A 14027-nucleotide genomic window follows, 5' to 3' on the forward strand; every position below is an offset into this window, starting at 1 on the left:
GCCACAGCGAGGAGGGGGGGGCGGTCCTGCTCTGTTCATAGCAGCTGCTGCTCCTCTGCATTGACGTGACCTTGGTTTACAGAAGATCTGCAGTTATTCATTGCTGCAATGACGGTCCACTTCACTCTTTGGTCGCGCCGCTTCTCTGAACTCTGAAGGTGACGGACGCTCTTCAAACCTCTGGGGACGGCTGATCATTTGACTGGAATCCCTTCCAGACTGAAGGTGGTGGTTGGGTGGGTGGGGGGGGTCAGACAGTGGTTAACATTGAAGTCAGTTTCTCCACTGCTGACTGGTCACCCAAGTCACACCGTGTGACGTTTATAATTTGTTGAAACATGAAACTGAACAAACATTCTAAATGACCTCTGAACCTTCAGAGTCCCCCCCCCCTCCCAATGGAGATGAAAAAGTCTGGTTTAGTCTGCCATCCCGCCCGCAACTCAGGTTAATTTCTAATAAACGCCTGCTGCTCTGCAGAAACTGTCCTAGAAAACTTGATTTTTGCTCAAAACGTCATAAAGACCACTGCATGGGAACACTGAAAGCAGATCAAGTGATCAGAGTGAGGCTTCGTCTTTTTGCAGCATCAAGTTGTCCATTTTCCCAAAGACCAAGAAATCCTCGTAGTGTTTTTAATTTCAGCCTTTCTGCAGAAACCAGCTCCTACAACCTCTAATATGTTCTTCATCTACGTCTGAGCAGGAGCAACGCTCCTCCAAACCAGAGCTGAAACAGCTCACTCATCCAACTGAGGAAGGCGAGCCTGAAAAGGTTTGAGCAGATCGTGCAGCAGCAGCAGGTCACCACCCACTGAGCGTAGAGTCAGACCTCAGTGGGCACAGGAGGTCTGGTCCTTGAAGGTCAGACATGGTGGCAGAGAAACCACTGAACCAAAAGTCTTTAATCTGCTTTTTAAACATTTAGAGTAACTAGCTCCAAGAAACTTGTTCAGTGTAGAATGTTCCAGCTAAAGAGCTGGATGGCAGACCAAAGGTCAGGTCCTGTTAGTGGGACAAGTCCTAACGTTTGAGTTTCCTCCTGTCAACAGGTAAACTAACCATACCTGCAGCTGTAAACCCCACCTCCACCTGTCTTAGGCACTTTACTGCCATCTAGTGGAAAACCACCAAGTGTCAGGATATAAAATACTTTATTTCATTAGAAAGACAGAAATGTAAATATTCAAACAGCAGGAAGTCCTTCATTCAGCAGTGGGGGGTAGGGGGGCCGCATCCTTTCAGAAATAAAATTTAGTTAATTTTAGGTCCAACCATTTTTAAATGACTCGTCTCACCGTCTGCACATCTTCAATGACGAGGCCTCTCCCAGAAAGCTCCAGGTCGCTCTCCGTGTTGTTGTGGGAGGCGTATTCGTCGGTGTCCGTCTCCACGGAGCTGGGCTGGAGGACACGGACCATGGGTCGGTTCTACAGGAAGAGTTCCACATTCACAGGACGACAAACTGGACCAACCTCATAGTCCGGATCTTCTGCAGGGCCTTCATCATCTACCAGCTCCTTGGACAGAGCTTCCACCCAGCTTGGATGGTCTTCCTCCTCCTCCTCATCATCATCCAGGTCGTCTTGTTTGCGCTTGCTGCCTTTTCCGTCAGGTTTGGCGGGAGAACTTCTGATTTCTGTTAGAGATGCAGAGGTCAGAAGATCTGCCCTGAAGGTCAGACTGCTGAGTGTTGAACCAGCACCTGGGGACAGGGCGACCCCGATGCTGCGGGGTCCCGGGAAGCCCAGGGCGCTCTGGACCCAGCGGGGCAGGACGGACAGCAGCGCGCGCGTCACACGGCGCAGGCGCTTCCGGCGGCAGGGGCGTGGGGGTGCAGAGACCGCGGTGACCATGTGAGGCTCCTGAAAGGCAAGCAGCCGCCAGGCCCTGGAGCAGACTCGAACCTGCAACCGCAATCAGCGTTAGAAACTCATCACTAACAAGAAGCTCCGTGATGGTCGGACACGAACCACGAGGCCAAACGGCCAGAAGAGGCCGCGGAGCAGCGCGCGCAGCCCGCCGTCCCGCGTCGCCACGGCGTCCCGCGTCGCCACCACGGCGTCCTTCAAGGGCAGAAGATAAAACAATCAGATGGAAACTTCAACCAGAAGGCGCTTCAGCCCAAACACCACCACCTCCGGTTTCTGTTCTCCGCCCCGCTCTGCTGCTTCCACGCGGCCTCCACACGCCATCCTGCTGCCAGCCGCGAGGACACCCACTGATCCGGCGCGCTTATGAGTGCGGCACGCGCTGCTGAGGCCGAGCAGCACAGGTGCGCGCAGAGGCAGCAATTAGCGCTATCCAATAAACACAGCCCGCCAATTAACCAGAGCCAGCCAATAGAACTGCACCACGGTTCGGCTGAGGGAGGAAGGAGGAGAACCGCAGGTTCCTCCTACCGAACCCAGAACATCTGACCGAATCTGGAACCAATGCAGATTTGATGAAATTGTTTGAATCAACAGGAAATAACAACCAAAAAATACACACACAATCAAGACAAATGTTTGGAATCATTTCCAAACACGCGCACCTCTACACATGTGAGGAAACTGAAAGAAAACAGCATCAAGGAAATGTGATCAGAAAACAATCACAGGCTGCAAGAATGAGACTGGTGTGGTTATGGGAAGCGCTGAAAAAGCCAGAGACCTGAATACCTATTTTACTAGGTTATTGTTTCACCTGTCATCCCCACTGTTTCCAAAATCAGCCCGATCTCCACCAAACTCATCACTGAGCCCTCTCCACTCCTCCATTCCTTAATCCACCTCCACACTCCTGCATGTGATCCATGCCACTCATCTGCAAAATATGAATGCTCCCCTTCACATCATATCACAGGTGAGAAAGGAACTGCAGACTTTGCACGGAAAGCACCAGGACGTCCTGCATAATCCTCATTACTAAGGTGAAGAATCCCCACGGCAATAACGGCCTGTAGCACCGACCTCGCATGTAATGAAGATCGTTGAGAGGTTGGTGCTGCAGCAGCTGAAGCCACAGGTGCAGGATGACCAAGATCCACTGCAGTTCGCCTACAGGGAGAGAGTGGGGGGAGAGGACGCTGTCCTCTATTTGTTACATCCCACTCCCTCATATGGATGACGGAGGTTGTGCTGTGAAGATGCTTTTCTTTGACTTCACCTGTGCCTTTAATACTTACAACCTCATCTGCTGCAAGAGAAGCTCACCAAGACGGCTGTGGAGCCATTCCTGGTGTCCTGGATCACAGACCACTTAACCAACGGGCTGCAATATGTCCGCATGGGGGGAGCCATATTCAATACCCTCAGTTGCGTTGGCGCACCGCAAGGCACTGTTTTGTCTCCTGCTCTGTTCACGCTGCACACGTCTGACTTCTGCCACATCACCTCAACCTGCCATATGCTGAAGTTTTCAGACGATGCAGCCATTGCGGCCTGAATAAAAGGGGGAGAGGAAAGGGAGTACTGGGGCCTTTTGGAGGACTTTGTGGCCTGGAGCAGGAAGAATCAGCTGCAGCTGAATGTGCAGAAGACCAAAGAAATGAGAAGAAAGCAGCCTCCATCACCTCCACCCATATACATTGAGGGAGACAGCGTGGAGATGGTACAGTTCAAGTACCTGGGGGTCGTTTTGGATAACAAGGTGGACTGGACCACCAATACAGACCACCTTTACAAGAAGAGCCAGTCCCGGCTGTACTTTCTCGGCTGCGCTCATTAAACATCTGCTCCAAACTCCTGCACGTTGTATCCATCTGTGGTAAGAAGTGTCCTCCTCCATGCTGTGGAGTGCTGGTGCAGACGGCTCAACCAATTATTCCATAACGTGAGCTCCGTGGTTGGACTGAAACTGGCCCCAGTGGAGGACGTGGCGGAGCAGAGGACTTTGTTTAGGTTCAGGGCCATTGTGACCTCACACCCACTGCACCAGGCTTCACCAGGAGGAGCGTGTCCAGCAGCAGACTGCTGTCCAGCACAGCTCCACAGACAGACTGAGGACGTCTTTTGTCCCTCGTGCCATAAGACAGAACATCAAAAGTTGAACTTTAATTTCTGAATCATGGATCTCTTATATATTTTAAATGTTTTACTAATAGATTTTAATAATGAGTTTTTATGGCTTTATTCTTTTTATTGTTTATTCTATTGTGTGTGTTGAATTCAAGCAGCTGGCTGCTTTTTCATTTCCTTCGGGATTAATAAAGCTTCTTCTTTATCAGAAAAGTACAAGTTTACACGTACAAATCCAAGTTTATTTGGAAAACTTTATTCGCACAAACATCATGCACAGCACTTTATTACTGACAAAGGTTCCTGTGTGTGTGTTTGTTTGTGGGTGGGGGGGGGGGGAGGGCTGCCTATGGGTTTGTGTCACAGAAAGGTATTTTCTTAAAAATCTCGCTAAAATGTAAATCTGATCTAAATGTTAGACAGTTTCTTCATGGAATTGAAACTGTTCGGTAAAGCAGAACAAAGATGGATTCAGAGTCCGCAGATATTTTCATCAAACAGAAGTACACCCCCGCGTTTAAGTGTCTTACATAACAAAGGGGAGGACAGCTTTTCACAGCTCTGCCTTTTATTCAGGTCTCTTTCCAAACGGTTTCAACAGTTTTATTCAGACGAGAGGCTGAATCATGAGACAGAACCGGGATCAGGACGTTCAGACTTCATCAAAACGTTATGAAACAAAAGGTTATGGAATTTATTCAAACCGTCTGAGATTTTCAGATCCTCCGTATTAGAAATGTTTCAGTTTCAGAACAAACAGATGAAAATGACAAGTATGACCAGGAGGCCGGCGACCTGTGGGTCCAAACGCAGGTGGCCATGGATTCAGCGGGAAGGTCAGAAGGTTATCTGGCCATTATAGCCAGATATGTCGCCAAACTGGTGTGGGTCAAAGTTCATCTGTCAGGGGGGTTAGATGTAACCCAGAGCTGAAGAAGCCTTTTGGACCTGGAAGGGTCTTTCCATCATCAGGCTGAATGTTTTACTCTGGAGGGAATGGGGACGGGACTATTAGCTCGAGAGACGCCACCTGGTGGCTCCTTGATGAACTGGATAACCCATCTTTAGTTGTGCTTTAGTTTCTTCTGGACCTTTAGTCAAAGTTTTCCTTTGAGTCCGATAGGTTTCTGCTCTTCAGCTGCCTGCTGGAGTCATGCGCTCCCAGCTCCCTCTGCTGCTCGTTCTTTGTTTCAGGGAGGTCCTCCCATCTCTGCTCCTCAGTCAGAAACCCACCTGGACGCTCCACACCACACTGCCAGAGCATTGGCTCCTCTGGAGGTTAGCGTCATCTGCTTTGTTCTGTAACCCTTGTGCTATCCTAGGCACTTTAACGTTGGGAGTTGGGTCATCTAGACCCACTAGACAGAGCTCTGAACCTTTTTTCTTCAATGATTTGTGATCTTCACTGGTGTCCATGGATTACATGAAATCTTTCCACCTTTATTCACCTTTGTCATGGTAGGGAGAACACGTTAATGTAAGGGTGGGGTCATCTAAGGTAGCACAAAGGTTAAGAGCTCAGGAAAAGCTTTGCCTATCACAGAGTCACTTGTTTTGAGCAGAACTAGGATTTCAGAACAGGACGTGTGCAGCTCAGAAACTGCAAAAAAAAAAAGCTGCTTCAGTTCCCTAAAGTTGAAAAAACTGGGAGTCTTTGTAGCCAAAAGCTCATTGTAGTGGCTAAAAGAGCATCAAGAGCTGTAGACAGACTTCAGAACAGAAAGCAGCAAACTCTGAGCCTTTGCTGCAACGTTTCTTCCTCATTCTGGCAGGTTGAGGTTAGCTCAGAGCAGACGTTTTCCGGTGCCAACCTCAGACAGTGATGAGAGCAAACCTGTGGAAGTGAGTCTGACGAGAACCACGGTGAAGACGACAAAAGGCGTTGAGGGGAGCGCCGCTGCAGCCTCACCCCGACCATCAACGGCGTGAGAGACGAGGAGCCGCAGGTCCCGTTGCTTTCTGCATTCCTGATGGCGTTTGCTACCTTTGGCGGCGCAGCGGAGCAACAGCCGCCAGCTCTGCCCCTCAAACAGCACAGGTAAGCCCCACAAAAGCACATGCGTGTGGATGTTACCTGCATGAAATGTTTGAGAGCTGAACTGTCGCCTGCGATGAGTGTCTGCTCAGTCACCTGCAGCTTTAGGAGAACCCACGTGGTTGAGACCCACAGACGTTGGCATGAAGGGCTCAGTGCTTCGGCTCTTCTGCCTACAGGTGTTCCAGTTCCAGTTCTGATGGCGTTCTCCTCAGCTCAGCAAACGACGCCGTCTTCCCCGACGCCCAGGACTGCCAGGCCCCTCAGTGCCCCATTCACCAGCGCTACGGTGGGTTCACAGCCGGCTCGGGCTCCTCCAACCACACGTTTTTCTGTTGGGGAGAACTGGGGAGGGGGTGTTCTACAACCTTCTGATCTTTACAGTGAAGGGAACAGCAACAAATTGGGACCAAAAAGCTTTTTAGCAAACGCTCGAGATGGAATTTGTTAAAACCGAGAAACGTTTTTACCATAACGCAGTAGATAAAGTTTGGAGCTCAAACCATTTTGAAAGTTTTATTTTTGTGTGTGTGTGTGTGTGGTGGTGGTGGGGGGGGGGGGGGGTTGTCTTGTGTTCTTATGTCTTTGAATTGTTGACGGGCAGAAATAATGTTTCATTTGTAATTTCTCCTAGAGATTTTAGCTCAGTTCTTCTTGAAGTTCTCCTTTCTTAGCGTTTGTCATCGGTTCTTAGAGGTTTCCGTCCGCTCCTCAGGGCCGCTCCTCACGTCCATCTTTTCTTTCCTCAGATGCTTCCAAACATGAGACGAGGTTTTTCTCAGAGGGAATGGCCCCACCCATCCCAAGGAAAAAGCTGACCCGCACCCTGTCCCTTCCCGGGTCCGGTGCATCGTCGCCGCCCCCCCTGCCCCGTCCTCCATGGTCTCCTGTTCAAAGACGTTATCTGAACTTTGACAACCCCCTGTACATGACGGCTTCTTGTGTCCGTGAAGAGGGGGAGGGATTTGCGCCAGCGGCAGACTCCACCTTCACCTCTCCGTCTTTCTCCCAGCTGTCCTTCCACACCTCAGACGAACATCTGTGCGTGTTCTTTCAGAACTTTGCGGACCAGAACATGGTTTCCCAGCGGCTTCAGCATCGCCACCTCCTGTTCCTCCGCAGCACTGCGCAGGCCGTGGAGGCCCGGTGGCTGCAGAAAGGCGCGGCAGGGGGGGTCTTCGGCTCACGCGGGACGCAGGATTTCCTACAGTGTCAGGCGAACGAGCCCAAACGGGTCGGAGACCAGACGTTCTACAGGCTGCACAGCTCCAGGTTCCCAGAGAGGGTTCTGGGTCTGAGGGTAAGACCCACCTGCTGCTTCCTTCTGAGCATGTGCAGCTGCTGCTTTGCCACTTCTCCATCTGCAGAGCCCTCAGTGACATGTCGATCTTTATCAACTTCTGCAAGCGTTCAACCCAAACCCAGAGCGACTTCCTGGCCGGCGCCGTCTCAGCTGTTGCAGCTTCTCTCTGGATGGCAGAAACTGCCGTGGGTTTCATTTCACCTCTGTCTCTTTTCGGTTCCTCCGCAGGTGTGCACCCCAAAGTCCGAGGCTTCCTCTGCTCAAACCCAAGTCACGCCGCCACACGCCAACGTGCGAGACGTTATCGTTCATTTTCAATCTGCAGCAGTCTTGACACAGAGCTGCAGCCACCCGCTGCATCCTGCAGGGTCAGGCTGCAGTACCAGTGAGAGCCCAAGCACAGTTCTGTCTCTTCTTAAGGGGGGGTTCAGCGTAAGCCTTGAGAGGGACCTGCCGCTCGCCACCCTGGAAGACTTTGTCCAGGATGCTCTGCAGCGTCCCGGGAGTTCAGGTTACTGCAGACAGGTGTGTGTTTTGCTGCTGCAGATCCTGATGGGATCACAACACCTGCACAGCAACAGCGGAGCTGCAGCCGAGCTCAATCCCCGGGAGATCTTCCTGGTCTGGCCGAGGAGACCAGATGGAGGAAGAAACCAGGCCACACAGGAAGTAAACGAGCAAAAAAGAGGGATCCAGCTGTTATGGAAGACGTGGGGCTCCCCCCGGCTGGTCCTGACGCCAAAGTCCTCTCCAGTCGCCGAGCCTCTGGTCTACATCAAACACCAGGTTGGAGCTCTGATTGACTTCTGCCTGCTGCCTCTGGAGAGCCCAGCAGCTGTCCGTCCAGGTCCAGCTTCAAGCAGCTTCTACCAGAGAGCCCTCCGCCACCTTTCCTCGCTGCTCCAGAAGGAGGGCGACCTCCAGATGACCAACGCAGCGGCCACGCTTCAGGTGCTTCTCTGGGGGCCACAGGGGCTGCACCCCTCAACCGTCACTGTGCACCACTGGCTGATGACCAAACAAGCTCTGCTGGTGATGCAGATGGCAGAGGCCGCCCTGAAGCAGGAGCAGCTCTTCCCGGACTGGGAGGACTGCATGCGTCTGCAGTTCCTGGCCTTCACGGATCCAGAGACGGTGGCGAGCGTCGCCGCACAGCTGTGGGAGTCTCTGAACAAAGAGGCTCAAGTCTGACCAAAGACTGGATACCCGGCAACACCAAAGCTGATCTACTGCTCCTCATCATCCGTTTCTCTGAACATGTTTGTGATTCAAACCTGGACATGTCTGGGATCTCAGAGACTTTCTGAGTCAGTCAGGGCTGAAAGGAATCAAACATCCGGGGCTGTGGACAGGTGGTCGGTTTGGGTTTGTGTTTTTGATGGAAAGCAGACACTCCTGCAGGGAGAACATGTTTATTTAATCCACGTACAACATGCAAATACCTATGGAAAGAACCGGAATCAAATCATGCACAATAAAAAATATTACCCAGCTACTCCACTGATGATCACGACAACATCACAAGCAAGATATCAGTCTATCGTTAATATGCTGCATGATAGGAAAGGGGGGGGGGGGGGCGCACATCAAAAACTAAGCGGCATCATCTGACAGAAGCGCAGCACAGAGAGGAATCTAGAGTGAAGAACATCTAACTGCTGAGCGGGACTTCAGTCGTCATCGGAGGAGTCTCGCTCGATGCTGTAAGCCATGAAGAAAGCGTCGGCGCGGGACGGGACGAGGGGATGACCCGGTCTAACAATCTCAAAGCCCAGGAAGCTGAACGTTCGTAGCAGAGGAGCTGAGAACAGACGAGACACAGAACCGTCAGTCAGGAAGAGAAGCTGATGGCAGAAGATTCACCAGAATGAAAAACCTCTGGATTACTGACAAAGAATCAAAGTTTGTCCTCTTTGAACTAAAAGTTTTTTACAGCTGTGCAGCTCCGTCTGATGTGTTTAACATAATAAAAAGAAAAGACGTCACTGCAGGAAGAACAGCTATGGTTACCTCACAATACCTTTAACAAGTACTAGCTTAAACTTTAACTAGTACAAGACAGAATGTCCAAAAGTAGTCAAAATGTTCAAATGAACTACTATAAATGATTTTAAAAGTACTAAATAGTAGCAAAAAGTTCTGAAAGTACTAGTTAACACGCTAAAATGTACTTATTAAATAATAAAGAACGATAAATCTTTAGGAAATACTAGTTAAAGGTAATCGCTGCATGTTCCCTCCGTCTGCTGGTTCGTTTGGATCTGAGAGAAGCTGAAAGGGTTAACTGTGTGTGTGGTGCCTCACATACACACACACACAGTTAACCCTTTCAGAGGTATTACTACAGGTTCACCTGTTTTCCCTCTAAACTAACAGCACATCTGCATTCTTTCTGATGAATCTAGGTTTTTACTTCAAACACCAACACTTTGTACCAAACCAACATCTGTCCTGGTTTATCCTATACCTCTATTGTTTACATTCATAAAACATGGAGGAAGCTTCACCTCTGTCATCGCGGTTCTTGTGAAAGCAGATGAACACGTGATCTGACTGAAGCTGCTCTTCTGCAAATTCCAGCAAAAGTGCAAAACTGAAAAGCAGAAGAAAGAAGATCCCGATCAGATCGGATCCCGAACAGGGCGGATCACAATCCTGTGTGAGCGTGCGTGTTTGTGTGTGTGTAGGGTGGGGGGTTGACACATGGATAGCGGCCCTTTTATTTCACAGAAGTATTAACCGTTTGTAAATTGCTCATAAAGGAGAGATTAAAAACTGCGGTTTGGGTCCGGCTGGAATTCCATGATGCCTTTCATGTATAGAAATAGATTCACCAGATTTACACCGCTTTGCATTTCACACCAAGCCTCTTCCAGCTGTGGGTACATGCGCTGGTATCTGGCAGAGGCAGACCTGTGTGAACGCTGTGTGCTAAAAGCGCATTCAAGAACGCCTGCTTAGCGCGTTCCTAAAGGGCATCACAAGCCTGGTGTGTATGCAGCGTTAAAGAACCTTCTGGATTTCCTCGATCTCGCGTTGCAGTTTCTGGTGGTTAGCATGTTATTGTTCATGGGTCTGGCGGTGTGAGTGCGGACTCAGACGGAGAGAAACTCTTTCTTGAGATGGAAGGTTCCGGATACGACTCAACAGAACCTGGACCTGAAGCCCCCGCAGACCTGCCTGCATCGTGTGGAGTCTCTCTGTGCATGCATGGCGGTGAGGTCACATGGGTCACTACGTCATTTCTGATGAAATGTTAATTTTTTTATGGATTTTTCTTTTGGCTCTTTGCATCTGTTAATGTTAGATATATGTGAACAAAAGTTCTAAGTTCTAAACTTTAAGAAACCAAAAGTTTCACTTCTTTTATAGACAAAACACTTTTTTCATCTGGAAAAACAGAATCAGACATTTCCTGAAGTGTGGAGAATGTGAACTTGTCCTGTTCTTGACTGACCCGTCTTTGCTGCCCTCGGGCAAAGCGCCTGGAGGGATTTCCACATAGAGGTTGGCTCCTTTCAGCGCGGCCCTCCACAAGCACTGCTTGCCTTCAGAGCGGCGGGGCTCAAACAGCAGGAAGCGCACTCGGCTGTTAGCGGGGGGAGGCTCCTCAAAAACCAGCAGATGAGCATCCTGCAGGAAGACCAGGACCCGCTAAATAGAACAACATTTCCAGAAACAGTAATGTCTGAGGCAGCTTCACATACAGAGAAAAGCAGCTTAGCTGAAAGATTGCGATCCCGTTGGTCATTCCCTCGCCCACCTGGGATCTTCAGGGGTGGGAGAGGGGCATCAGGAGCACCACAGAGGCCCCGGACACGGGTTACTGGAACAGCGGGAGCACCCCCTGGAACTGGAGATGCTGGAGAGTAAAACCAACACATGAGGCCACCATGAGGGAGGAATAGACTAGAGGGTCACCAGTCAAACCCAAACCTGTGCTCGTCGAAATCCAGTATGACCGACTACAGAACTGAGCAGAGACCGTTGTTCCTTCTAGTCTCAGCTCTCCATGATTCGGGATACGACTCGTCCAGAAACATTCAGATAAAAACTCAACAAAAAAATCTAAACTTCAGGAAATCAGGTGTTTTAACACAGTTAAGTGTTTTTACTGTAGGACCGCTCGGCTACGCCTGGCTTACAAGTAGATCATGGTAATATCCCCTACACGCATTGAAAATTATTCTTATTTGTCAACACTAAACAAATGTTTCAAACAAGTCTTAACTTTGCTTCAGAGTGCCTTTTAAATTCTAACTTGGCTGATGTTTCTGCAGCTGCTCCAGAGACCCACAGAGATGAATATTGTGTTTTTGGTGTTTTTAACACGTTCTTGTGGCCTTTTCCTGATGATGGAGGACATTTATACAAAAATGAAGCCTCAGTCTCCCTGCTCTGCCCCCATTATGATGCATCCACCTGCAGACACATAGATCCATGAACGTCTTTGTTTTCCTCGTCTGAGCCGGAATCTGGATCTAAACTGTACAGCTGAATAGCTACGACTTTAACACAGCGGGAACGACCCCTTCCTCGCCTGGCGCTAGTAGGCTTTAAACAAAAAGAACTTTAACAAATGGGAGAAAAAAATAAAAATCAACAAATATGTTATACTTGACAGTTAGGCCTGCACAATAAATTGTAAATGTGTCGTTATCGCAATATCAAGCTGTGCAATCTGCATATACCTTAAATGTGCTAAAACAATAGCTTGATTTTTTTTAATGAATCAAATGCATCCCTTTTTGCATTTGAGCAATCAGATGGACCCCTTTGATGTTAGATGCCCGCCTCCCATCTAGACACGGGTCATTTTGAGTGCGATTTCTTATGCTGACTCTTATTTAAATCAAACTGTTGCAGTCAATTGGAAATAATGTATTTAGTTGTTTTGCTATTTGCCAATGTATCGCAAGTTATATTGTCATTGAAATATTGATCACTAATATCGCAAATCGTGAGATTTCCTCATATCGTGCAGCATTAATGTCTATTTATAACTTTCAATAAAGCTAATTCCCCCAAATTAAAACTTATCGAGTTCAATTTAGATGTTCAAATTTCATGTTATGTGCTAATAAATGTAAACCACGTGGATCAGATCTAAACCAGCTCAAATTTAATACCTTAACATTTGTTTATCCAGGCAAGACAGATTTAAAAAATAAAATCTTAACTGTGGCCTGGCAAAAAGGCAAGACCTGAAAATCCTTTTAGAGGTCAACGATGTTATGAAATGACCATAACTGGACTATTGCCCCCTTTATCATCCAGTAACTGATTAACAGCGTTGATGTTTGCAACAGAACAGTTTTGTAAATATAAAGTTTTGTTTTTTGTGTCATGTAGGAGATTTTCCACAAACTTAAACATCAACTGTTTGGATTGAACAGTCGTTGAAATGATCATCCAGGCAGGAATTTATTATTCCGGTGCTCCGAGCTGAAGGCCCAAACCGGGGGTTCCGATCAGCAGCAGCTTAGAGCAGCTTAGAGCCGCTCTAAACAGCTTACAGCAATTATTCTGATCCACGAACATTCACAACAGCTGCGGTTTAGCGACACATCATGATGATGATGAAAGAGTCCAGCAGCGACACCTGCAACCAGGCCATTAGCTACAGCTGACGCTAATGTTTAGACGGACAGTTGTTAAAATGCAATTTAAATAAATGACCAAAATCGCTTTAATTTCTTAAAACGAACATTTCAAGTCCAGAATTGATGCTAACAGGAGTCCCAGCACAGTGAGCACACAGACGGGGCCTATCGGTTGTGTTTGGCCTTCAGGTTAGCATTAGCCTTTAGCATTCTGTCATCCGTCTGCTTTCTGATGATTTGTGTTAAAGTAAATTGGGTGTTGGCCAAATTCTTTATATTAATGTTTAATGAAAAACAACTGGAGGCGGGGTTTAGTAGAAAGTGGCCAGAGTGCAGTAGTTGTCAATAATTAAGGGCATTCCAGGATTTAGTCCGTGTGGCTGTTTCTTTGGGCCGCGGGTTACTGATAGCCGAGAAGTGACGTCATCATACCTGCCGCTCGTGGCTTTGTTACCGGGCTCCTCAACAACAGGCATGGTCCGTGGGTTCCTCTCTTTCTCTCTGGCAAAACAATGACTATTCAAAATCGTCTGGAGGTGAGATTTAACCATCCGGCCAGCGTCTTCACCGGCTGCTCGCGCTATCCTCCGTCTCTGTCTGACTTGCCTGGCGCAGTCGCTATGCTTCTTCCGGGCCGAGGGGGCGGCGGCTGTTCATTGGTCACCTTCTCTGTGACGTAGGCAGGAAAACATGGTGTCATCTGTTTTCATGAGCCGAAACCTCAATTCAATTTCTGCAATAATCAAATCCGGACCGTTTCAACCAGTTTGACTCAAAGATTTCTGTAGAAAAGAAACATTCAAAAGTTCAGCTGTGAGATTTAAGTCTGTTGTTCAAATTAGTCACCTTTTTGGACTGTTTATGTTTCATCCTAGTCCTATACAAACAAACAGACAGAAAGCAATTCTCCAGCAAAACACAAGATTTTAAAAAAGACATGACAGTAACAACAGAGGGCAAACAAAAGAATGAAAGTGGTTATCTGACAGGTGTCTTCCTACTGTTAAATACAACCTCTCTGTTTAATTGCATTTGGACAAAAGGAAGTCGTTTGCTTTCCTTTAACCAGCGGCATGAGGGGAACAT

At 48.4% G+C, this 14027-nt stretch overlaps 3 protein-coding genes across 3 annotated transcripts; 1 reads left to right on the top strand and 2 right to left on the bottom strand.

Annotated features, from left to right (window-relative positions):
- Positions 1 to 1136: 1136 nt before the first annotated feature.
- On the bottom strand, positions 1137 to 2262 carry LOC101174173. The gene is made up of 6 exons (XM_004067707.4): positions 2138 to 2262; positions 1973 to 2065; positions 1705 to 1906; positions 1475 to 1638; positions 1298 to 1402; positions 1137 to 1237 (listed from the first exon to the last, which is right to left on the bottom strand). Exons 1-6 carry the CDS (start codon positions 2192 to 2194, stop codon positions 1205 to 1207), a joined length of 654 nt encoding a protein of 217 aa, XP_004067755.1. The 5' UTR covers positions 2195 to 2262; the 3' UTR covers positions 1137 to 1204.
- A 3152-nt stretch (positions 2263 to 5414) lies between these two features.
- LOC105353895 lies at positions 5415 to 8529 on the top strand. Its single transcript, XM_011473848.3, has 4 exons — positions 5415 to 6038; positions 6215 to 6324; positions 6785 to 7335; positions 7567 to 8529. Exons 1-4 carry the CDS (start codon positions 5971 to 5973, stop codon positions 8527 to 8529), a joined length of 1692 nt encoding a protein of 563 aa, XP_011472150.2. The 5' UTR covers positions 5415 to 5970.
- Positions 8530 to 8734: 205 nt separating this feature from the next.
- oaz1 (ornithine decarboxylase antizyme 1) lies at positions 8735 to 13575 on the bottom strand. Its single transcript, XM_004067708.4, is given in 6 exon segments — positions 8735 to 9139; positions 9846 to 9931; positions 10796 to 10971; positions 11046 to 11132; positions 11134 to 11200; positions 13374 to 13575. Coding segments are annotated over 6 exon segments (666 nt in total). The 5' UTR covers positions 13493 to 13575; the 3' UTR covers positions 8735 to 9008.
- Positions 13576 to 14027: the final 452 nt, after the last annotated feature.

Source organism: Oryzias latipes, chromosome 4, assembly GCF_002234675.1.
Source record: "Oryzias latipes chromosome 4, ASM223467v1".
Classification (NCBI taxonomy): domain Eukaryota; kingdom Metazoa; phylum Chordata; class Actinopteri; order Beloniformes; family Adrianichthyidae; genus Oryzias; species Oryzias latipes.

What these genes read in the sequence shown, in the direction of transcription:
- LOC101174173 (XM_004067707.4), bottom strand. Translation starts at nt 2,194, where the DNA reads ATGGCGTGTGGAGGCCGCGTGGAAGCAGCAGAGCGGGGCGGAGAACAG. An exon ending in GCGGAGAACAGAAACCGGAG is followed by an intron (nt 2,066 to 2,137) that starts GTGGTGGTGTTT and finishes CTGCCCTTGAAG; the next exon opens with GACGCCGTGGTGGCGACGCG. An exon ending in TCTGGCCGTTTGGCCTCGTG is followed by an intron (nt 1,907 to 1,972) that starts GTTCGTGTCCGA and finishes TTGCGGTTGCAG; the next exon opens with GTTCGAGTCTGCTCCAGGGC.
- LOC105353895 (XM_011473848.3), top strand. Translation starts at nt 5,971, where the DNA reads ATGGCGTTTGCTACCTTTGGCGGCGCAGCGGAGCAACAGCCGCCAGCT. An exon ending in CCCCATTCACCAGCGCTACG is followed by an intron (nt 6,325 to 6,784) that starts GTGGGTTCACAG and finishes TTCTTTCCTCAG; the next exon opens with ATGCTTCCAAACATGAGACG. An exon ending in AGAGGGTTCTGGGTCTGAGG is followed by an intron (nt 7,336 to 7,566) that starts GTAAGACCCACC and finishes GTTCCTCCGCAG; the next exon opens with GTGTGCACCCCAAAGTCCGA.